This window comes from Delphinus delphis, chromosome 4 (genome assembly GCF_949987515.2).
Source record: "Delphinus delphis chromosome 4, mDelDel1.2, whole genome shotgun sequence".
Lineage (NCBI taxonomy): Eukaryota > Metazoa > Chordata > Mammalia > Artiodactyla > Delphinidae > Delphinus > Delphinus delphis.
In genome coordinates, this window is record NC_082686.1 from 134,483,702 (window position 1) to 134,508,942 (window position 25,241).

At 42.8% G+C, this 25,241-nt stretch overlaps 1 protein-coding gene across 1 annotated transcript in view; it reads left to right on the plus strand.

Moving 5' to 3' along the window:
• PLCL2 (phospholipase C like 2) overlaps positions 1-25,241 on the plus strand; it is a 193,389-nt gene that overhangs the window by 98,834 nt on the left and 69,314 nt on the right. The window contains exons 2-3 of the mRNA XM_060011524.1: positions 10,769-13,255; positions 15,636-15,839. Coding sequence (XP_059867507.1) covers positions 10,769-13,255; positions 15,636-15,839 — 2,691 coding nt within the window. The remainder of the gene's footprint in view (positions 1-10,768; positions 13,256-15,635; positions 15,840-25,241) is intronic.

A 25,241-nucleotide genomic window follows, 5' to 3' on the forward strand; every position in this document is an offset into this window, starting at 1 on the left:
TCTGATTTTATTTATTTGAGTTCTCTCTTTCTCTCTTTTTTTCTTGGTGAGTCTAGCTAAGGGGTTTGTCTTTTTAACCTTTAAAAAAAAAAAGAACAGCGCTTAGTTTCATTGATCTTCTCTATTGTTTTTTAGTCTCTATTTCATTTATTTCCACTCTGATCTTTGTTATTTCTTTCTTTCTACCAACTTTGGGCTCAGTTTGCTCTTCTTCTTCTAGTTCCTTGAGCTGTAAAGTTAGGTTTTTTATTTTTAATCTTTCTTGTTTATTTTTTTATAAATTTATTTATTTATTGGCTGTGCTGGGTCTTTGTTGCTGTGCGCAGACTTTCCCTAGTTGTGGAGAGTGGGGGCTACTGTTTGTTGCAGTGCATGGGCTTCTTATTGCGGTAGCTTCTCTTGTTGCGGAGCACGGGCTCTAAGCATGAGGACTTCAGTAGTCCTTGCACTCTAGAGCACAAGCTTAGTAGTTGTGGCACACGGGCTTAGTTGCTCTGCGGCATGTGGGATCTTCCCAGACCAGGGCTCGAACCCGTGTCCTCTGCATTGGCAGGCGGATTCTTAACCACTGTACCACCAGGGAAGTCCTCTTGTTTCTTAATGTAGTCATTTGTTGTTATGAAGTTCCCTTTTAAAACTGCTTTTGTTGCATCCCATAAATTTTGGTATTTTGTGTTTCCATTTTCATTTGTCTCAGGTATTTATTTCATCTTTGACCCATGAATTGTTCAGTGGTATATTGTTTAATCTCTGCATATTTGTAAATTTCCAGTTTTCTTCCTGTAATTGATTTTTAGTTTCATACCATTGTGATTGGAAAAGATGCTTGATATGATTTCACTATTAAATTTATCAAGGATTGTTTTGTGGCCTAGCATGTGATCCGTCCTGGAGAATGTTCGACGTGTAGTTGAGAAGAATGTATATTCTGTTGCTTTTGGATGGAATGTTCTGTACATATCTGTTAAGTCCATCTGGTCTAACATGTCATTTAAGACCAGTGTTTCTTTATTGATTTTCTGTCTGGATGACCTAACCATTGGTGAACGTGGAGTATTAAAGTCCCTTACTATTATTCTGTTGCTGTATATTTCTGTCTTTTGGGATCTGTTAATACTTACTTTATATATTTAGGTGCTCCAGTGTTGGGTGCATACATATTTACAGTGTCGCATCCTCTTGTTGGGAATACCCCTTTATCACTGAGATACAGATTCACCAGAAGGAGTTACTGTTCTGACTGCTTGAATTGGTCCAGCCAGCCATATAGAATATAAGATATGGCCCGTTCCTTCAAAACTTTTACTTTCCACTTGAGGAGATAAGACTAACCCATATAAAACAATTGGAGATCTGAATAAGACTATAATTAAGTGTTAAATTATAGGGTAGAGACCATAAATACTATACAAGTTTGGAGAAGAGATAACATTGAGGGCTGGACTAGTGGAGGCACATGAATGGCTTGGGACTTAAAAGAATATTTTGTAGAAAGCTGAGTTTTCCTTTCATATGAATTGTTTCTCTTTTTTTCTGATACTTGCCCACCTCCCACTAGTTTCATATGCAAATAAACCACTGGGTTAAGAAAAGGCCCTTGGAAGGTTTTTTTTTCTCCCTACCAGACAAGATAGAAAGAAAATAATAAACAAGAGGATGATAGAAGATACTGTTGGTGAAGCAATTTTCCTTTAAAATTTTAATTTTAAAATAACTGTGGTAATATTAAAATTCCTGACTGAAAGATCTACTGTTGTTTCTTTTCTGTGGTGCATATAGCCCATGGCAGTAGCTTTGCCTGTGTATGGATCTCTATGGAAGCTTTTCTTTGGACTCTTGACTATCCCTGAACTACCATCATTTTCCTCTCAACGCAGTGACAGATTTAAGGATTAAAAAATGAGGAAAATAAATTCTTCCTCCTAAGCTACTCTGAAGTAGTGAAGAACCAGTACAATTTAGGGGGAAAATTGTGATTGAGAAGGTACTCTTAGAATTGATTGTATTTGTAGCTAAGAATTCACATTATGTAATTTGACTTGCATACCTTTTAAAATTAGGTATGATTTACCAGACAGTTATTAACAATTAGGTTATGTAACCGTATCTCAAAACAGCTCTGCAGTATAGGAAGTCGAGAGGCTTTAGAATGTGCTAAATAAGGAATTACCATATACACAGTTGAGAAACACTTACAGCTTTCACCCCAAAGTGGACCACTTAAGTACCATTATTATGGATTATAAAATAAAATTCACTAGCATCAGTATTTTCACTGGAATGTAAAGTAGCGCTGGTGTAGTTTGTAGGGGCTCAGTGCTCACCCTTAAGTCTGTTTTTTTTTTTTTTTCTGCGGTACGCGGGCCTCTCACTGTTGTGGCCTCTCCCGTTGCGGAGAACAGGCTCCAGACGCGCAGGCTCAGCGGCCATGGCTCACGGGCCCAGCTGCTCCTCAGCATGTGGGATCTTCCGAGACCGGGGCATGAACCCATGTCCCCTGCCTCGGCAGGCAGACTCTCAACCACTGCGGCACCAGGGAAGCCCCACCCTTAAGTTTTTTATTACTGGAGAAAACCAAGGAATTTTGTTGCAGTTTACATTGGACACAGATGTAGATGATGGTTTTGTAAATTTACTTTGAATAAATATCTCAGTAGTAGTGAAAGTGTATCCCCAAAAGAGTGTGGTTATGAAAGTATTATAATCTATTATGGTCCTCTGATTTTATAATTAAAGACCCCAGTGTTTTAAAGGCAGGTGTAACCCATTACATCAAGTGACTTGGAAGCTTTAACCTGACCTTGAAAACTTCGTTTTACAGGAACTGGAAATTTGTTTTCTTTACATGCAATTGTTTTGAACACTGTAGGAAATAATATGGGAGTATGAAGTAGAAGGAATCATCTGAATAATTCTGATCAGAGAGTGCCCTGAGTAGTCATTTGGTTATTTTTTAGAGAAAACTATTATGGGGATCATTGCCTCAAAATTTTTTATATGTGAATACTTATACATGAGTTAAATTGTAATTGTCACTAAATTGATGGGATTTAAAGTTAACAAATGACTTTAAGAAATGGTTTACTTCTTTGTTCTTTCTGAAGCTTTATTTTGAGAGGGCATCTGGCTATTTTTGACAGGTTCTCAAGGTATCTTGGGCATCACATCCATTTGGTCATGCTCAAAAGTTCTATGGTAGCATTAAGTAGTGGCCTCAGTTAAAAAAGACCCAAAGAGAGTGATGTTCATTCTATTTCTTCTGGAATGGGGCTAACTTTCCACAAATCCTAAGTGATGAGAGTATTGCATCTACATATTTATGACAGTGTTTCTTTTTATTCTTCTTTCATGAAGAAATCATTTCAGTCTGCAGTGTATTTACTGAACAGTGTCTAATGTAGGGTGTATAAAACTTCAGGTAGCATTTAGAACACTTTCCCAATATGAACTCATCATTATAACAACCCTATGAAGCAGGGACTATAAATAACATATGGGGGGTGTGGGTATTTTTTTAATCTCTATTTTATAGGTGGGAAAACTGAGGCATAGAGAACATGCAATACTAGCTTACATCTTGAGGCCCACAGCATTTCCATGGGTGATTCCTAAACTAGAAAGTTTATGAACTGCTGGATTATTTTGTTCTACTTTGGAATAAAGAAAACCATTTCACAGTTACAAATAAGAGCTCTTTCTGTGATTGATTGATTTTGCTGTTTTTATTAGCAAAACTCCATTATATATCCATAAATGATGTTGTTTTCTCTTTCCCCTCTCTCAGTTTGTCATTTCTCTTTTGGATAGCCTTAAAATTTCCTTTACAGCCCTGTAAAACATTTATCCTTTGCCTCTAACACTTAAGGCTGACATTCTTAGGAAATGATAAACCTTTTTGTTTGCCTTCTAAAATTTATGTTAGTAAAGCCAAGATTCTAAACTTCTTAGAATGGGTTTACAAATTACTTTCACAATCCAATCACAGTTTTATGGAGCCTCTGAAACTCACCCGTGACCCCTTAAAGACCTACATCTACGTTAGGGACACCTTCATCTGGGGAAGCAGAGGGAAATTTAGGGAATACAGTCCTTTAAAAGAGAATCATTTTTCCCATTAAACTATTAAGCTGGGTCAAGTAGACAACCTGTGGTTAGATGTAAGTAGATCACCTGTAATCCATCTGAACTGTAGCTCTTACCTACATTCCTTTGTGTCTCACTTTCTTTTTTACTCTGGCTACCTTAAAGCTTTTCTCTTTGTATTTATTTTTTCATCAATTTGACTATGATAATATAGGTCTAGGAGTGTGTGTGAGTGTGTGTGTGTGTGTGTGTGTGTGTGATTGTGCTTGAGTTTCTTGGATCTAATTTTGGAAAATTCTAGGACATTATTTCTTCTTCTGCCATATTCTCTCTCTCTTATCCTGCTGGGACTCAATTTTCACATATCTTCTATAGCTGCTCTGGGATGCACTGTTTTATATTTTTTCACTTTTTAAATCTTTTTGTGTTTTAGTTTGGATAATTTTTATGGACACCTCTTCAAGTTCACTGAATCTTTCCTTGGCTATGTTCAGTCTGCTTATAAGCCTATCAAAGGAATTCACCACTTCTGATAGTTGGGGTTTTTATATAGCATTTCCATTGGACTCTTATTTTATAATTTCCTTCTTTCTGCTGAAATAGCCCATTTGATCATGAATATTGTCTACTCCCCACCCCCAGATTATTTTGTATATTAATAATAGTTGTTTTAAAGTTCCTGTGTGATAGGTCTAGGTCACCTCTGAGTCTGGCTCTATTGATTGTTTTGTCTCTTGACAGTGGGTTTTTTCCTTACATTTTGTGTGTCTGTGTGTGTGTGTGCATGCGCACACACGCACACTGTAATTTTTATTGAATGCTAAACATCACGCTTAATAGAGACTGAGGTAAATAATATTTATGCTCAGAAATGAACATGCCTCTTCTTCTTCTAGGTCATTAACGTTTGGGGAAGTTGAGTCAATCTAGTCAATAATTGATCTGGGTTTATGTTTTGAGTTGCCATTGTTACCTTCAGTGTACTGCTGGCTTCAAATTCCTCTACCTGTGGGCCACCATAACCATGTGTCTAGGTGGGCACTGGGGTCCTGGAGGGTTTACGCATGGTTCCCGCTCTTGCCATCTGCTTTCATCTGCAAAGGCCTGTATCAGAAAGGGCTCTCTTTCCACGGTCTTATGCCTCCTCCGTGGTACGCTGCCTGCTCCTTGGTGCCCAGCGTCTGCTGGAGCCAGGGATTTCTTAGTCCTCCTGGTCTAGTTTCAATCTTAGGCAGCCCTGTGCACCTGGGCCTCAAGGGTGGGACCTTCTGGGCATTCCTGCCCTGCTCTCCAAGGCAGCCAGGCTCTGCCTATATCTGCGGTGAGTTTCTGCCCCTCTCCTGGTGGTAGTAGAGTTCTGCTTTATTGGTACAGGCTCCTGAGTCCAAGGGCCAGTAGATCTTTGCTTGGCTGTGGAAGGAGACGGATTTTCCTTCTACCCATCCCCCAGTAGCCCAGGGAGAAAGCGGGTTTGCTGCCATTCCCCCAGTGGCTTAAGGCTTTTGCTTCATCTGAGAGGAGGGTCGGGGAAGTAGCAGAGTTTCATGGTGTCCCCATCACCTGCTGCATGCCTGTGTCCTGGAGAGGGGCTCTCTCCTGCTCTGGCCCCAGTCTTTCTCAGGAGCAACCTGTGAAGCCTTTCATGTGAGTACAAACTCTCCCTGTGTGTGGGGTACCCAGTTGCTCCAAGCTATAGTATAGATATAGATATAGATATAGTAGCCCACACTTGGCCTTTAGGATTTCCTTACTATTTTAACTGATTTCTTTTTTTTAAATTTTATTTATTTATTTATTTATTTATTTATTTATTTATTTATTTATTTATTGTGGCTGTGTTGGGTCTTCGTTGTGGCACACAGCCTCTTCATTGTGGTGTGCGAGCTCGGTAGTTGTGGTATGTGGGATCGTAATCCCCCAACCAGGGATTGAACCGGGGCCCCCTGCACCAGGAGCACGGAGTCTTAACTGCTGGACTGCCAGGGAAGTCCCTTAACTGATTTCTTTTATGTGCTTCCATGGTGGACTCTTCCTTCCATGCTCTACAAACTGTGAAACAGTGTCTGCGTCTTCTCTCTTCTTGGAGGGGTTTTTCACTCCTTGGAATTCAGTTCCCTTGTGATCACAGTTCTTTGATGGGTATAAGAAAAGTTGTGATTTTATTGACAGTCTGGCTTTTTCTTGTTAAGTGGGAGTGATGTTCTCTCTTGGCTTTCTGCATCCTAAGCTGTCATCTGAACTGGACTTGCCCACGTTTGGGACTGTCCAATCACCCATAGGTTCCCAAGCCATTAGCAGATCCGTGAGGAGAGCATCCTCAGGCCAAGCAGCTTTCTGTTACATGCAGTAAAGGGCCCTTCCATGTGAGGAGGAAGCAGCATTTGACCATATCTAGCTTTTCTTCCAGTTATTTTATTCTTTTTCAATTCATCTGATTTTATAAAATGACCTTCAGAGTGACTGTTTTTGCTCCAGATCCTTTTTTTTTTTTTTTTTTTTTTTTACTTTTTTCCTTTTTGCTCATCTTGGAGAGCACATCAAAGCTTTAAAGATGTATGAAAAAACCTTGCAAGGTAACCCTGATGTACCCGGCATGACTTATTCCTTCAACTCAGAGCTATTGTTACTGAGCTGAAGAAAGGTCAGGCCTTGCTGTGCTTGTTTAATAGGCCTCAAGTTGTTTCTGGGGTTTTTTGTTTTGTTAAGGATAGAAGTTTCTTTTTCTTTTCTTTTTTTTTTTAACATCTTTATTGGAATATAACTGCTTTACAAGGATAGAAATTTCTTTAACCAGTGTTTCCAAACTCTCTTTCATCCCAGACTCCCTTCAATAAACATAAAGCTCTCATACTCTTCTTTAATGTTACTTATACATCAGAGTAAATAACTGGACTCAAAACAAACCAGAAGGATAAACGGCTGCTCTGTCTTCATGCTCCATCCCCATTGTTAGGGCGCCGTGTCAGTTTCTGCCAGCGTATGGAATCTGGAGGTTGATTCGTCATTTTCTCGTGGTGTATATTGAGAAATAGTCAAACAGAAAATGGAAACAAATCAGTCTAGAAATACAACAGGAATGCAGTAGGACCCAGCAGGCCATGTTGTCCCAGCAGGACATCAAATCCTGGGCCTTGAGACCAGACTCCGACTCCTCAGACGGGTTTCCTCTTCTGTAGAAGGTGCTACGGTGGTTGCATCAGACTCAGGCACCTTGTTGCCGGCAAAGAAATGAGGCCCACCTATTTGTCACCTCATTTCAGGATGAGAATTTATGAAATTGCTCACGCCCATTTATGAACTGCTACCTCTGAAATACCCCAGATGGTCATTTTAGAGGCCAAAAGGTAGTGACAAACGTCTGTTAAATAAAGTAGGCAGTCTTGTTAGAAATAGGTATGTTTTTCCATTGGATTCAATGTGGCTACTTCCGTTTTTATTGTTAAATATAAGTTCTATAAACATTTTCGTTCTTCCTGAGTTTGCTGTGATGCAGAAAAGCTCGCTTAGCCTCTTGCTAGGTCATTGCTTTCACAAAATTATTCCTGATACAAAAATGTTATTCTGTAAATAAGCGCTGGTTAAACATATAAATGAATCTTTAAGCTTCTGTCCCGTTCAAAATTTTATGATGCTTTATCTAGAATTCAGAATTTCAGGGTTGACATAGAGGTGGGTTCTTTTGGAAGCTGGTTTTCTTCCAGACTGGACGTAACTTTTGTGTTTCTTCTCTTGGTATTAAGAAGTGTTGTAGTGCAGCAGAAATGCACCAGTGGACCAAGTTTATCTACATGTTGTGGTTTCCACCACTCGGAAGCTTTAGGTGACGAGTACTTACAACATTAAGAGCTAGTTCTGAAACATCATCTGTACAATTTTTAAAAGTATTTGGAGGCATCTCCTTCTCAGCAGAAGCTTACGTTTTTTTTCTTCTGGTTTTAGGTGATTAGTGCATGTAAGTTATACACATTAGTTTTCCTTTAGTTAAAAAAAAAACTGTATGTGCAGCACATATAGTTTGATCACTTTTTAATTTTAAATTTAAACTAACTAACATTAAGACGCAACACAGAAAATAGATTCCAACTCTGCTGCCGACGGGCTGCTTAGCTTATGCGAGTACGTGATCACTGCTGGGCTAAAAAGTGAAGGCTAGGTGGAAATATGTAGGATGGGATAAAGATTCTGGGACAAAGGCAGGTTGGGGGCCTGGGTCTCCTGCTGAGGAAGCCCAGTTCTCCCTCCATCTGCCTTCCTTTTCCTTTCCTCTGGGCTGTGGGGGACCAGCTTGCCTTCACATCCACCTGTTGCTTCCAGCCAGTGATTCTGGTCCATCTGGTGATGAGGGCCAGCTCCCGCCTGCTCTGTTGGTCTCTGAGCAAGCACGCTTCTCTTTTGATGTTTTCTAATAGTTTTTTCTGCGAGCAGGGAAGGAGAGACAGACCTTTTCATTCAGGCCTCCATGTGCTGAAGCGGTAGTCCAGTATTAATCAATATGTTGAGAATGACAGAATAAAAGATTACACTGTTGAGAAAATGCTGTATATATATTTCAGTGAATAAATGGATAGGCACCTCCATTTATCTTTGTGATTCCTTTTACTAGTGGCAGCTTGGAGATACAATTTATAAAAATTATAAAATTCCCTTACTTAATTAGTATGCTGTCTTTATTAAAGGTAAATATTATTTTTAAAGGTGAAGACAACCCTCATTCTGAAAAATAGGAAATTCATGCATTTGTTTCATACCCTTATACATGGCTGATTACAAATTTAATTTCATGCCAACTTGCTTGAATAGACAATCTAAGTTTTAGGGATTGGAACAGCTGTAGTATTCAATACAAAGTATCTTATAGATACCATTACCACAGCTTTAATGTCTTTTGCACTTTATTGCTTGGAGGATACAATTATAAAGAAATACTCTGCCTTGTGGCTTTTATGTTTCATGTTGGCATTCAGATCACAAAAGCCTCTGGTTCATTTTGAAACTTTGAGGGAAATGATACCTGTATGATTTAAAGTTTAAGTTTAATTGCCTTCTGCAAATTGCTTTTGGAAGTATAGGTAGTCAAAAAGTAAAAGTAGTTTTAAATTTCAGAGGCAGAGAATAGCATAGTCACTTTTTTAAATGTGAGGTTTTATTCAAAATAGATTCTTTTGGGGACTTCCCTGGCAGTCCAGTGGTTAAAACTCCATGTTTCCACTGCAGGGGACGCGGGTTCGATCCCTGGTCAGGGAACTAAGACCCCACATGCTGCGTGACACGGCCAGAAAAAAAAAAAAAAAAAGATTCTCTCAGAGCGGGAAAGTTAGAATGCCTTTGTACAATATTTTGCATGCTCTTTTCTTTATTGCATGAAAGTCATATAATCCCAACCTCCATCTCTATTTCTTATTTATGAATATAATGACTTACTGAAAATTTGTCACAAATTTCATATGCCTCCTGAAAGGCAATGTCGAGTTTTAGGTTAAAATTATGAAAGATGTTGTGAGGCCATTTGAGCAATTTAAAATAATAATAATAATAATAAAGGCAATCTATACAGGGAAAGAACTTAAATGCACACATAGATGTGGCATCAGCTCCTTGAGGTGAGCACCTGCTACATCATGCAGGAAAGTTGAGGAGTGCATTACTGGTGATGCAGACTGCTGTAGAAATAGATGTTGCCTGAAGTTTTTCACTTGGTAGTGTTACTAGTCTGTTAACATTGGAAGGACTTAGGTGACTTGTTCTAAACATTCGCCTGGTGCGTGGGAGCAGGCTTTAATAAATCCAACCCCAGAATTTTAGAAGCACCTCTAGCTGAAATCTGGGCCTCCCACCCAGACTTAATACAACGACAGAAGTAAAACCATATCTATTTGAAGTGTTTAGGACCGTGACTAATCTAATATGAGGCTCTGAAAAGCCAAGAATTGCCACTGGAATTTCAGTTTCTACTCACGTAACACATAATTTAATGGTTCATACTTACTTTCCAGAAATAGCCCAGACAGCTTAGTGAGTCCAAGTGGTTTTAAACTTTATTGTACATTCCCATCACCTAGAGTGCTGCCTAAAATGTAAATTCCTGGGCACCACCCCCTGGAAAGCTGATTCCATGAGCCTAGGAATCTGCATGTTACCCAGGTAACCCAGGGGATTCTGAGGAAAGTGGTTTAGTGACAACCTTTTGGGAAACACTGGTGCAGGAGGTGTACACCCAGCAGGGCCTGCTTCGTGGGTATATTACCGGTGCATTGTACAGGCCCCTTACTCAGAAAGGCCGTGTAGCTGGCTTAACGCTCTTCCATGACCTTCTTAAAATTCTTAATTTCTGAACGAGGTTGTTCATTTTCCCCTGCATTTTCATTTTCCCCCGGGCCCTGCAAATTGTGTGGCCAATTCTCTATGCAAGCATTTATTATGTATTACTGGAATTGTGTTTCTTGATCCTCATGGGTTGCAGTAATTCAATAATGATTTTTTTTTAACCTGTCTGTATTAGGCTGTAAATGCCAAGGCCACTTCTAAGCTTTAGAAGTGAATATGAGTATCATTCATTATAGAACATACAATTGGAAATCCTAAGGGTATGATTTTTTTCCCAAGGAAATTAAATTTTTATTCCTAGTCTTGAACATAGAAACCTATGTTTGTGTTATCCTAATACACTATGATCTTTTTCTCCTAGGATGGTACAAAACAGAAAAGAGAGCGGAAAAAGACGGTCTCCTTCAGCAGTATGCCCACGGAGAAAAAGATTAGCAGTGCAAGTGATTGTATCAATTCCATGGTGGAGGGTTCGGAACTCAAAAAAGTTCGCTCCAACTCTAGAATTTACCACAGGTATTTTTTACTGGACGCTGACATGCAGAGCCTGAGGTGGGAGCCATCCAAGAAGGATTCTGAGAAAGCCAAGATTGATATTAAATCCATCAAGGAAGTGAGAACAGGAAAAAATACAGACATATTCCGCAGCAATGGCATTTCTGACCAGATATCTGAAGACTGTGCATTTTCCGTCATCTACGGAGAGAATTACGAGTCACTTGATTTGGTTGCCAACTCTGCAGATGTTGCGAACATCTGGGTCACGGGACTGCGGTACCTAATTTCTTATGGGAAACATACGCTCGATATGTTAGAGAGTAGCCAAGACAACATGAGGACTTCTTGGGTCTCACAAATGTTTAGTGAAATTGATGTAGATAACCTGGGACATATAACTCTGTGCAGCGCCGTACAGTGTATCAGAAATCTCAATCCTGGTTTAAAAACGAGCAAGATTGAGCTTAAGTTCAAAGAATTGCACAAGTCCAAGGACAAAGCTGGTACTGAAGTCACAAAGGAGGAATTTGTTGAGGTTTTCCACGAGCTTTGTACTAGACCTGAAATTTATTTCCTTTTAGTTCAGTTCTCAAGCAATAAAGAATTCCTTGATACCAAGGACCTTATGATGTTTCTGGAGGCAGAGCAGGGTGTGGCACATATAAATGAGGAAATAAGCCTTGAAATTATTCACAAATATGAGCCATCCAAAGAGGGTCAGGAAAAGGGCTGGCTGTCCATAGACGGGTTCACTAATTACCTTGTGTCCTCTGACTGTTATATATTTGATCCAGAGCATAAGAAGGTCTGTCAGGACATGAAGCAACCCTTGTCTCATTACTTTATAAACTCATCTCATAATACGTACTTAATAGAGGATCAGTTCCGAGGTCCCTCGGATATCACAGGATACATCCGAGCTCTTAAAATGGGTTGCCGGAGTGTTGAATTGGATGTATGGGACGGGCCGGATAATGAACCTGTGATTTACACAGGCCACACCATGACCTCGCAGATCGTCTTCCGCAGTGTCATTGATATTATTAACAAGTATGCATTCTTTGCTTCAGAGTACCCTCTCATCCTGTGTTTGGAAAATCACTGTTCTATTAAACAACAGAAGGTCATGGTTCAACACATGAAGAAAATTTTAGGAGACAAGCTCTACACAACCTCACCCAGTGCTGAGGAATCTTACCTGCCATCCCCAGATGTCCTGAAAGGGAAGATACTCATTAAGGCAAAGAAGCTGTCTTCCAACTGCTCTGGAGTAGAGGGCGATGTTACTGATGAGGATGAAGGGGCAGAGATGTCTCAGAGGATGGGCAAGGAGAACGCAGAGCTGCCCAACCACGTGCCTGCCAAGCGCTTCCAGCTCTGCAAAGAGCTGTCCGAGCTGGTGAGCATCTGCAAGTCGGTGCAGTTCAAAGAGTTCCAGGTGTCCTTTCAGGTTCAGAAGTACTGGGAAGTCTGCTCGTTCAACGAAGTGCTTGCCAGCAAATACGCCAACGAGAACGCAGGGGACTTTGTCAATTATAACAAGCGCTTTCTCGCCAGGGTTTTTCCCAGCCCCATGAGAATTGACTCCAGCAACATGAACCCTCAAGATTTTTGGAAATGTGGTTGTCAGATCGTGGCCATGAACTTTCAGACCCCGGGACTGATGATGGACCTGAACATCGGCTGGTTTAGGCAGAACGGGAACTGCGGCTACGTGCTGCGGCCGGCCATCATGAGGGAGGAAGTCTCCTTCTTCAGCGCCAACACCAAAGACTCCGTCCCAGGAGTCTCACCCCAGCTCCTTCACATCAAGATCATCAGCGGGCAGAACTTCCCCAAACCCAAAGGATCGGGTGCTAAAGGCGACGTGGTGGACCCTTACGTCTACGTTGAGATCCACGGGATCCCCGCTGACTGTGCAGAACAGAGGACAAAAACAGTGCACCAGAACGGAGACGCTCCCATCTTCGACGAAAGCTTTGAGTTCCAGATCAACCTGCCCGAACTGGCCATGGTGCGCTTTGTGGTCCTGGACGACGACTACATCGGGGATGAGTTCATCGGCCAGTACACGATTCCCTTCGAGTGTCTGCAGACGGGCTACCGCCACGTGCCGCTGCAGTCGCTCACCGGCGAGGTCCTCGCCCACGCTTCTCTGTTCGTGCACGTGGCCATCACGAACCGGAGAGGAGGCGGGAAGCCTCACAAGAGGGGCCTCTCTGTGAGAAAAGGGAAGAAGTCCAGGGAATATGCGTCCCTGAGAACACTGTGGATTAAAACTGTGGACGAGGTCTTCAAGAATGCCCAGTCCCCAATTCGGGACGCCACCGACCTGAGAGAGAACATGCAGGTACGGCGCGGGGGCTTGTGTGCGCCTGCGCGCGGGCTGGTGTGCGACTGTGCGCGGTGTAAGAGGCTTTTGGAGGGTTTCTTTAAATAGTCGTATTTCCCATCTTAAATACTTTGTAAATTCCCATCGCTTGTAAGAATGTTTACCACTGATCTCATTTTTTTTATCATGTGAATTTCCAAAACGGCAGCTGGTATTGAACACACTCTATGGGAATGAGACAGCCTTGCTGCTGAGTCCACCACACCCGACCTGGTCCCTGTTAATCAATAGGGAACAGTCCCCCGTCTTCTCTAAAAGCGCACATGGGAATCTCTGGTATTTCTGAATATTCCTTAGCTGGAACACACTGACGTCAAGCCCATCAAACTAGAGGGACACGTTCCGGTCCTTTCTTGTGGGGCCGTCATGCTGCGGGAATGGTGAGCCTGTAAACAGCCCGTGGGTTTATGTATTGAGCCTGCTCTTGACTCTGCAGCGCAGCTGTCTAATTGTGTAAGTAAAAGACACGTGACACCTGTATTTATTAGATGTCTGAGCTGATAATTACCTCTGAACCGCGTAGTGGCGAAAAGCAATCAGTCAGGGTTAGGTATGTAATTAAGGATTGTCCACGTGTCTAGCAGGATACTGGGACTACCAGTGATGCAGAACGAGGCTGCAAGGGCTACCTCACACACACACCTACCCCAGCCCATCCCAGTGTGTGATGGGTCACCGCTCAGTGTGTTTAAAAACGATAAAGAAAGATACACACACACACACACACACACACACACACACATACACATACATGTATATATATATAATCTTTATAACTATTATGAGCAGAATGCCAGCAGCAAGTAAAATTAAAAGACCTTCCCACAATGGAGACCTTTTGTTTTATTTCTTGTCTCATAGTAAATGTGGAGGGTGTCTCCCTATCTCTGAGGGTGCCATGGTTGGTGGACCTCAGCTCTGAGCAGGCCCCACGTCCCTGCCCTACGGCAGCTGTCATGCGCATGAAGCCGAGCGCCGTCCTTCCAGGGCCGCGTGTCTGTTCTGAACCCACACTGCAGTCGGCGCAGTCGGGCGGTCGGGCCAGGGATGCAGCAGGAAACAGCAGACTTTAGTTGGGGCTGGGCAGCAGATGATAAACAAATAGGACAACGGCAGGTGAAGAAGTAACTGGGGAGTGTGATGGCATGACTGGGGGCCCCCCTTAGAGCTCTCAGTAAGGATTTATTGTTATGAGCAGTCAACATCCAAGTGATTTTGGACAAAATGATACACAGCTTGATGCCCATATTTAAAGCAATATTAATAAAAAGAAAATGTTTAAATTTAAAACCAACGTGCTGCTCATTTCCAAGGACGGGGGTGTTTGAGAACAGAAGGCACAGGGCTTGGGGGGCCCAGATCCCTCCCCTATGGCCGCCATGCTCAGCCCAGGTCAGGACCCAGGTGTGCCTGGGGTGACTCATTTTTCGGTTGGAATGTACCTGTTCTGGCAGCACAGTGATTAAGAGCAGAGGCCTCATCCTCGGCAGACTTCAGGTAAAATCCTGACCCCTTCACCTGCTAGCTGTGTGACCTCAGACAAACAACAGAGACAGGCCACAGCTGAGGCTCGGGCCCAGCGTGGCTGGTTGAGAGGATCAGATGGGGTCATGTATATTACCTGTGCCTTGCACACAGTGCTCAGAGAACACCGACTCGTGGCTTTTTACCGTATGGAAGGGTTTCCTTTAATGGGGATTTTAATGGCACCTCTGGTGATTAGAAAAAAAGAGCATTGAGAACAGGAGAAGCAGCATGGAGACGGGGCTAGGGGAAGGGAAGGCTGTGGTACCGGGCAGGAAGGTCTCCCACCGGGCACATCTCCACGGAAACTGCAGCATCCTCCAAGTTCCTTTAGCTTTGGAACCAGCTGGTATGAACAGGTGAGAGAGACTCAAGTTTCTGTCTTGCAAATATTCCTCTTTTTTTTTGGATGGCTGGCGTATTTGATACTTATTTTAAGCCTGATTTTTTTTTTCTGAATCTTTACCTTTTTGAATGCAGAAGCCTTCTTTTTGGTTTGTTCATAATTACATATCAGCATTAGCACTGCTGTGAACTTTGATCTGAAAAGTAGCTTTGCCCTTCGAAAGAATTTAACTTATTTGCCTTTTCCATACTTTTGATAAATTGGTATTACAAATATCTATAACTATGTTTACTTTGGAAAGTAGCCATTTTTCCCAGGATAAGATAATCATTAACCATGTCTGTCATAACACTGCTAGTAACTGTTGTACCAGGCAGTCCAAGGATAACCAAGTATATTGAGTATAACATCCCCGAGAAATTAAAACCCTGGTGAATTACAAAGCGCCTTCTTCTTTCCATTGAGCAGAATGCAGTGGTGTCCTTCAAGGAGCTGTGTGGCCTCTCCTCCGTAGCCAACCTCATGCAGTGCATGCTGGCGGTGTCTCCCCGCTTCCTGGGACCTGATAACACGCCCCTGGTGGTCCTGAATCTCAGCGAGCAGTATCCCACCATGGAGTTGCAGGGAATCGTGCCCGAGGTTCTGAAAAAGATCGTAACAACTTACGACATGGTGAGTGGCTCTTTGCACTTTTATGGAGCCCAGGGGAGAGAGGTGTCTTAGGACAGTACCCCGACATGCTTAGGAGCTCTTGCTGAGGTGTGCTTTCCTAGTTCAGGCTTCCTTTGCCTGTGCTGGAAAAGTTATTCCCCTGACCTTGCTGTATTTGAAAGACTTTAGTGTTTTGTTGTTGCTATTTTAGAAAGCAGGATTCAGACAGCTTTTCAAGAATGTATCTGAATTGACTTCTAAAGCATACCCTATTTTCCACATATATATAGGAGGGAATTTTTTTAACCTTTCCCTGCAATCAGCCATTGAGTCACTCATTTTTATTTTGTTTTCAAACTGGTAAAGGTGAGAAATTTAGGTTTTTTTCCAAAAATACACTTTAAATACCACCAGAGGCAGGTGCTTCCACTACATGACTCTATATTGTGCAAAGTTTTCCTTCCTTATAGCAGCTGCTCTGTGACGCCTGTGATTGGTAATCAGCTTAGCGTTAATGAGGAATCCTCAGGACACCTAGAATATTGCATTTTTGCCCTTAAGGTCTATCTTGCGTTTTCCTAATTGCTTCCTGCTCTCGCTGTACTTTTTGATTTATCGTAACCCTGAGGGATGAGTTAGTGAACAACACCGTTTCAAGCTCGCAGTGTAGCTGAAGTTGTCAAAATGCCAGTGAGCACCGCAGGTCCTCCCCTGCGGTCGGGGTTAAGGGTGGTGCTGGACACTCCCCTCCCAGATGGGCGAGCCTGTCAGCCTGTGCTCAGAGGTAAGAGGCCTCACCCACCACCTCCTCCACACGAGAAGCAGGAGCTCAGACCACAAAACTCAAGGCTGCTTCTCAGGTAGCCTGCTGTGGTCTAAGACAAATCAGGAGTGGCACTGTAAACCTTACAGAAATATATTTCTTTTACTATTCTGTAAGTTGACCTGAAAGCTGCAATTCAGAGGGATTTATACAATTTCCAGGAAAGAAAAAAATGCTTTAGGTCAGCATTTCCCACAGTGTCTGCTGAGGAACCTTGGTTTCTTAGGATATTAATAAGTGTCACATGGGAGAAAGGGTTCCGTGTTGAAATAATTTAGGGAAATACTGGTTTGAGCAAAATTAATCAGATGTCTTCACTGCAGGACTGTGTGGGGCCTTTTGTTTGCTGGCAGTGGCTTTCCAAAGGGTGATGGACATAGTATGCCCTATGTGACAAATTGTCTTGACCAGGGGGTACTATTTCCAAAAACAAAAGTTTGGAAGGATTTTTGTTCTTAATCTTCTTCACGTCTTAGCCTTGTTCACCCAAATCTTTGGGTGCATAAGACCTGGAAGTCCAAGTCAGAAACATGCAGCATTTTTTTTTTCTTTTGCTCTTTCTTTCCCCCAGTTTTATTGAGAAATAATTGACACTCACGTATAAGTTTAAGGCGTACAGCATGATGGTTTGACTTATGCATATTGTGAAATAATTACCACAGTGGGTTCAGCTGACATCCGTCTTCTCATATAAAAAGAAGGAAGAAGAGAGGAAAGGAAAAAAAAATTTCTTGTGATAAGAGGTCTTAGGATTTATTTTCTTAAGTTTTCTGTGTATCAGTCATCATGGTATATATTACATTCCTAGGACTTATTTATCTTATAACTGGAAATGTTTACCTTTTGACCACCTTCCTTCAGTTCTCACTGTCTGCACCCTTCACCTCTGGTAACCACAAATCTGGTCTCTTTTTCTATGAGTTTGGTTTTTTGTTTTTGTTTTGTTTTGTTTTAGTTTCCACATGTAAGTGGGTCATACAGTATTTGTCTTTCTCTGACTCATTACACTTAGCATAATACCTTCAGGGTTCACCTGTGTTGTAGCAAATGGTAGGATCTCCTCATATTTTAATATATATATATATGTATATCTCACAACTTCTTTATCTATCCATAGACATTTAGGTTGTTTCCATATCTTGGCTATTGTAAATAATGCTGCTATGAACATGGGGGTGCATGTATCTTTTTGAGTTAGTGTTTTTTTTACCTTAGGATATATTCTGAAAAGTGGAATTGCTGCATCATATGGTAGTCCTGTTTTTAACTCTTTGAGGATCTTCCATGCTGTTTTCCCTAGTAGCTATACAAATTTACATTCCCACCAATAATAAGAGTGCAGTATTTTAAACAGCTTATCAATTCATTACCTTAAGAAAAAGTGGTATTTGATCTTTTTCCTAAGTTCCAATGCAATAACCACACGTTGTAGCAGGTGCTTATTATTCCCTGCTCTTTCCAGCTTAGAGTTCACAGTGATGTAAGATAAATAAGGACGGAACACTGGACACTGCAGGCAAACTGCAGGGAGTGACGGTCACCCTTCAGAAAGAAGGACGGCCAGGGGCAAATGCGTCTGTAAACATGGGCTGGGGGAGCACTGTGCTGGGTGCTGGAGGGGCCACAGGCATGAGAATAAGGGGTCCCTGTCCTCAGGGAGCCATCCAGTCTGCTAGGATGGCAGCTGGGGAACAAAACAAAGAAGCTTATGCTGAGATTCCTTTGGGGGGAGAAGATGGAAAGACAGGAAAAAGAGGTTCAATGGAAAAGTCTCAAGAGCTCTTGCATGCTGTGCCTCAGGCTACCTCGTTGGTTTCATGAGAAGAAGCCCAAAGAAGTGGCTGATGTTTGTAAATGCTTTTTAAACTTAAGCCACAAATAAAATCGTTAGACATTTTGCAGACCCACGTCATTGACCAACATCTAAGATGACTTACCGGCTCAGGTGTGTTACTGGTCACGCAGTGACATTTCTTCATGGTAACCTTTTTAACAGGACCTTCCTGAGAGTGGGATGTGGTGCCCCAGGGAGGTGTTAACTGGAAGGGTCGGTACCCAGGCGCTAGTCCAGGCTGAGCCCACAGCGGGAGTGGGACCATAGCTGGGTGGACACAGTGCCCACCATATCACTTCCCCCGCCCCTTCCTCTCCCTGGGCTGGCAGATGATAACATTTACTATGTAACTCTTATCTACATATAACTTTATAATTGTGTTGTTGTAGAAATGATAAGACAGTTGGCTTGCTTAAGTTTTTAAAGTTGTGAAATTAGTCTTACATAATGTCTGATTGACATAGCTGGGCTGCGTCATACCCCTAGCTTTATTGATTTGCTCTCTTTTTCATTCCACCTGCTAAACTAAGCTATAAAGTACTTAAAATTAAATTCAAATGTTTATAATTTGCATTTTAAAGGTTGTCATATTGCTACAGCAATATTATAGCTCTTGTAATATTTTATAGTCCATTTATTAGTGACTTAATTATTTCTCACCTTCTGACAATTAATTTATTAAAGCTAGCTAAAGAATAGATGAAATACTGATGGGAAATGTCATAAGGTCCTGGATAGCCTTTATTTTTGTAACGTTTGTTATGTTGAGCTTAACCCAAAATTAGCCTTAAAATAAGATCTTATTCCATTTCACTGACTTCCCATTTATAGTTTGCAGACTCCAAATGAGAAGTAAGCGTAGTTTGAGAAATCCACCCCTCCCCACAAAGTCCTGTGTTACTGCGAGTCTGCACTGCTGAAGTTGCCCTCCAGTGAGGACAGGATTGCGGTATCTCCTAAGAGTGTACAGATATGTATTTATGCTGTCAAGAGTGTGACTATTTTTCTGTCTAAACTCTTATTAATAAACGAGTTGTAGCTGAAATATGCCAGTGTCTTTGTGAAAAAGGAGAGTGCAGGGAAGGAGCTGGTTGTGGAAATGTGGACACTGTGTAAGGCGGTGTGGAGGCTAGGAAAGAGGGCCCACACTCAGGGTGGCCTGCAGCCCCATTTGCCTGGGACAGACCCTGCTTGTACACCTGTTGTCCCAGCATAATTATTAATAGTTCTCCCTTTAACCCTTAAAAGTGTCCCTGCTTAGATAATTAGTTGTGTGGTCACCCTGCCCACGGCCCCTAGATTGTCCTAATGGCTCTTGTGATCCCACCAACGAACAGGTCTTCAGAGTGGCCCAAATTGTGGTTTTTTGCCCTATTTGTTGTCCCTCCTTGGATCCCGGAAGTGGTGAGGTTTGAGGCTGGGACGTTGCTCAGGAAGGCGGGTGTCAAAGCCACCCGGGAGCAGAGGAAGAGAAACACAGACACCTTCTTAGATCAGGCAGATGGGGGAGAAGTAGGGAGGGACTGGTCTGGAGAGTGGGAGTGACTGTGTGGTCACACAAGGGAGGCTTTTCTTCCCTGGACGCGTTCACAGTTTAGTGGAAGAGATGAAACGTATCCAGAGGTAGTGAGAGGATAGATGATAGATAGATGTGTTAAAATATGTAAACAGGGCTTCCCTGGTGGCGCAGTGGTTGAGAGTCCGCCTGCCGATGCAGGGGACACGGGTTCGTGCCCCAGTCCGGGAAGATCCCACATGCCGCGGAGCGGCTGGGCCCGTGAGCCATGGCCGCTGAGCCTGCGCGTCCGGAGCCTGTGCTCCGCAGCGGGAGAGGCCACAACAGTGAGAGGCCCGCGTACTGCAAAAAAAAAAAAAAATATATATATATATATATATATATGTAAATAGATTATTTGGATGTTCATGGGAGAGAACGGTCAGTTTCAAGTTTAGGAATTAGGAAGACTTCAAGGAAACACTGGCCTCTGACCCTTAAGAACAACTCAGATTTCAGCAGGTGAAGAAACGGAGACTGTTGCAGGCTGAGTTCACAGGGTGAAACACTCTCAGAAATGGGAAGCATGTGTTCTAGGAAATTCGAGCGTGGACCGTGGGAGTTCTTGCACATTTCTGAGCAGCAAAGAGCCATGCTCAGAATTAAGATCATGGACTGTGGGAGGGTAGGGGTGAAAAAGAACTCAGAGGCCGCCTGCTGAGCGTCTTTATTTTGCAGATGAGAAAATGGAAACCGAGTGGTGCATCAAATTAATGGCAGAACCATGAATGGTTCTAATGGCGGGTTTAGAACCTGACTCGTCTCTTTGTCCAGTTTTTGCCCTGCAGTCCAGCTCAGGAAGATGAGCCATGTGCGGTGTGTGGATGACTGACGAATCTGCCCATAAAGCCCAGATAGCGCCAATACTCATGATCTGATGTTGTTCATGTGGGGCCCTTGAAGTCCCAGGTACCTTATTTCTGATTCCTGCTCCCCCATGAAGGTGGAGAAGAATTCGTCTTGCATACTTTGGCGTATGTTAAAAGGCAGATCCGATGAGCTTGAAATAAGGAAGACGGTATTCAACAGATTGAGTTCCACTCAACGGAATCTGATTATAAGTACCTGAATATATCTTTTGTATTATTACTTCAGAAAACAGAAAATGTAAGTGTTTTACTTGAAAGTGTGTGTCAGTGAACTTGAATGCATCCACTGTTGAGAATCAGATATCACAGTTCAGCTCGTTCTCTCACGTGTTTAAAGGCTGGTTTGGGGAAGATAAGGATTACGTAACCTGAGTAAGAGATTCTGGTGAGTGAGCGGGTTCCCTCTCCGTAACACACAGTGCTCCTGGGATGATCTGCCAGGAGGCTTCAGGACCACTTCAGGCTTCCCCTCTCCCGTCATCATCATCTTTTTATACGAAAGTGGTTTTTACCACCCTTTTTAATGTTGATGAAAGTAACGATTCAGCTCTCCAGCTATCTTTGCTTATTAGTTTCAGATTTACCGTCTGCTTTACGCTTAAATTTTTTTAAATGTTATGAGATCTGTGCTAACAAATAGAGACCAAGATGTCGACATTCTTCCTTGACTGAGAGAAAACACTGGGAGTTTAAATATTTTGTGGAGTGTTACATAAAAAGAAAGTTCTCTTTAAAATTTTTTCATTGGACTTTGAGGGCAATATTCTCGGTGAAAGAAGCTAGACGCAGAAACACAAGCCCTGCGGGATTCCACTTAAATGAGGTATCTAAGATAGTCAGATTCATAAAATCAAAGACTAGACTGGGAGTTACCAGGCGCTGGAGATAGGACGTTATTAATCAACAGGCATGAAGTTTCAGGTAGGTAAGGTGGAGGAGTTCTAGAGACCCGTGTACAGTAGCACCTTGTACCTCTAGTCAGCAGTAATGCATTGTACAGGTAAGCATTTGTTCAGAGGGGTAGATCTCCTGTTAAGTGTCCTTATCACGTAAATATTTTTTAAAGAAAAAAAGTCTTTTTCCTTGGTTTTGCTTACAATTTTTCTGCACTATGGAGTATGCTTCAGTCATTGTAAGTAAATTGACAATGAAGTCACAGGGAATGAAAAGGAGAGAAGAGGAAAAAGGAAAGAAAAGGATGCCCAGCTCTGTCACAGAGAGCACGGCTGTTCACATACACAGGGGCGGACTCTCGCACAGCCGTAGCTGCTCGGAGATTACCCATGCATTCATTCCTGTCATTGCCGTTCCTTTGTCTCTGCTTTCTATCTGAAATTAATTTGTTTCCATCTTTTACAGCTTCACAAAAATCTTGATTTTAATTGCCTTCACACTTAATTAAAAAAGCACTCTCTGAGGAATCCGTTTATCCAGTAGAGAACAGTAGTTTTTAGTGTTTAAAAAAAAAGGAACAAGATGCTTTGTCTAGGAGCATGTTATTTGCTTGCTGTGAATATTTTTGTATAAGTTACTGGATCGTCCCTTCTACCTCATGGCTTTAAATATTTCTTAAATAAAGCAAGGTCCTTTAAATAAAATATGTGAAACGAAGGGTTTCTTTCTTACACAGATATGTTGGCAGTCGGCATGCAGCATCAGGAGTGCTCTGCCCTATGTTGTTGGTATGGGTTCCTGTATTTTCTCTGGCCACTGCTTAATGCAGGGAAGAGAGAAATCACACTTCATAATTGATGGAGTCTGCCCATCTGGACCAAGCAGAGATCATCTGTAATAAGGTTATTATTGATTGCCATCTCCTCTGTGGCTGCTTTTATCACTCTCCTGCCTCAGAACTTGACATTAAAAGCATCTTTTAATTGGAGGTGTCAACTCTCCCAATTTTTATAACGGTAGAAAAATAGAGTATTATGCCTTAGGATAAGACTGAGCTACAAAGAGGGGGAAAAAAAGACAGATTAGGGAAAGGTGAATGTACCCTGCTACGGGGCGAAGAGCAGAAACCCAAAGCCTCTAGTTTAATTCAGTGACAGGGGAGGTCCAGCCGGTGACGTTTCCAAAACGGTTTCTCTGGCATCGTCAAAACCATACAGCTGACCCACTTCAGAGCGACTGCCAACCCCACGGGAAGGGAAAAGTAATGTTTACAGGATGGAATGTGATGATGGTATCACTCGTATCATCAGATCAGCTGTAGAGGCTGCCACTCAGCCGCCAGAAGCAGGGAGATTGAGAAACTTAGGGGAGATGGTGCTTCACGGTGTGATATGGTGGTGGTTGCACGACTGTATCTTGCATCCGCTTTTCATGTTTTACATGTCTCCACAGAAACCATCGCGGGACACATGTGTAGAAGTATTCTTACACACACACACACACACACACACACACACACACACACACACACACACACACACACACACACCTGCAGATACTAAGCAAGAACAGTTGCGAAACAGCAGCATTTTAGGGGCTGGCCATCCCCTTGAAAGAGCCTTCATCAGCGGCTGCTTTTTTACCAGTTAAATTTGATACCCAGCCCCAGACTCTCTGGGAGGACAGAGATGCAAACCTTAACAGAGTCCCACACGTTGTCAGATGGCGTCTTCAGACGAGAAGTGATAAAGTACGAAGCGAGCCACTGTACCATCTGACGCACCAACTGCAGATACTATTCTGCAGTTTACAATTCCTGAGTGACTGCGGCGCTGTCCCACCGTACTGGTAAAGGAGAAACGGGAGCCTGCTGTTGGCGTCACTTCAGCCCTTGAACCAAGCCACCTGGGGAGCGGTTATGGGGCTGTGGCTCGGGGCCACGTGTTTGGTGGGGTCTCCCACAGTTTGACTTCTCTGTTAGAGCCTTTCTGTTGCTTCTGAAGGGGGCAGAACAAGATTGCTTATTTCTCGAACGCTTTATTTCACTGAATCTGGTAGGAAATATGTATGTAATATATCTGGAACCTAGAGCTCCAGAAAAGTTAGGGAACTTCCTTGTAAGCAGATGCATTATGCAGAAGAACACTACTACATTTTTGATAAAACTTAAGATCGTTGAAGTGCTGTAGTCTTGTTTTCTTCCTGTGCAAGAGGAGAGGAATTGCTTCCCACGTTCCCATCAGATCCCACTTGAATGTGGGATTTTGCTTTTGTATTATTCCTTCAGTGTTTATTTTTGATCTGTTCTCTTCTTGACTAGAAATGATTTATTTTGTTTCTTCAGTGGCTAAAGTTACCTCCTTAAGTTGTTTTCTGAGTTCTTCTTTCTGTCAAAGACCCACCAGGACGTTTTTTTCAACATTTATTCGGCCGCGCCAGATCTTTAGTTGCAGCGTGCGGGATCTTCCTTGTGGCATGTGGACTCTTAGTTGTGGCATGCATGCGGGATCTAGTTCCCCGGCTAGGGATCGAACCCGAGCCCCCTGCATTGGGAGCATGGAGTCTTAGCCACTGGACCACTAGGGAAGTCCCCAGGACATCTTTTAAAAGTCCGTGTACATCTCTCAAATTCTGAGCGTCCTCTGTCAATAACAGACGTGGTTTTCTTGGTCAGTCGCCGCGAGCATCAGCGGCTGGTCAAGGCTGGGAAGAAGCGTTTGCCTTCCTTATCCTGGTTTGCTTGGTCAACTTCCTGTCCCCACTAGGCTTTGAATAAACAGAATTGGGCCGAGTGGAGACAGCAGTGCTGGCTGACTTCCAGGTTCTTCAGCCTGTTGTCACCTCATGCCTGTGGGGCAGAGACTGAGTTCAGACCACACACTCGGCCCAGATGGGGAAGGAAATGCAGCTTTCCCAGCTCTCTTAGGGGCAGGTGGGTGTCCCTCAATTTTAGTTCCATTTCGTAACCCTGATCCATTGCCTTAATTCACATTATCCATTTTGGGTTGTGGTTGCTTGACTCTTTAGGTAAAATGCTCCATCTCTCAGACTTTCTCTCTTCCCTCAGCTCCTCTAAGAGTGGCCACTAGCTGCCTGGAGAGGGTGCAGCTGCAGAAAGTCTCCTTTCTGTGCCCTTGCTAAAGAACGTCCTAAAGCTCACCACCGCCCACCCCGGTGCACCTTGGGGCTGGTGTGTGCAGCGCAGGGATTTCCTGGCTCCGTCCTTCGTCCTCAAGGCTCCAAGAGGCGGGCTCCCAATGTCCCCTCCACTGCCTCTTTCCTCCTCCTGTCCTAGGGCTGCAAACGCTTGGCCCAGCCGTGGTCGGTGGAGGGGCATCTCTTCTCCCCTAGGGGTGATGCTCTTGGGACCTGCATGTGTTGTTCCTTGATATGTTAAAATAATTTAGAAAAGAGTTTCTCCTTGACAGATCCTGACTTTCAAGCCTGT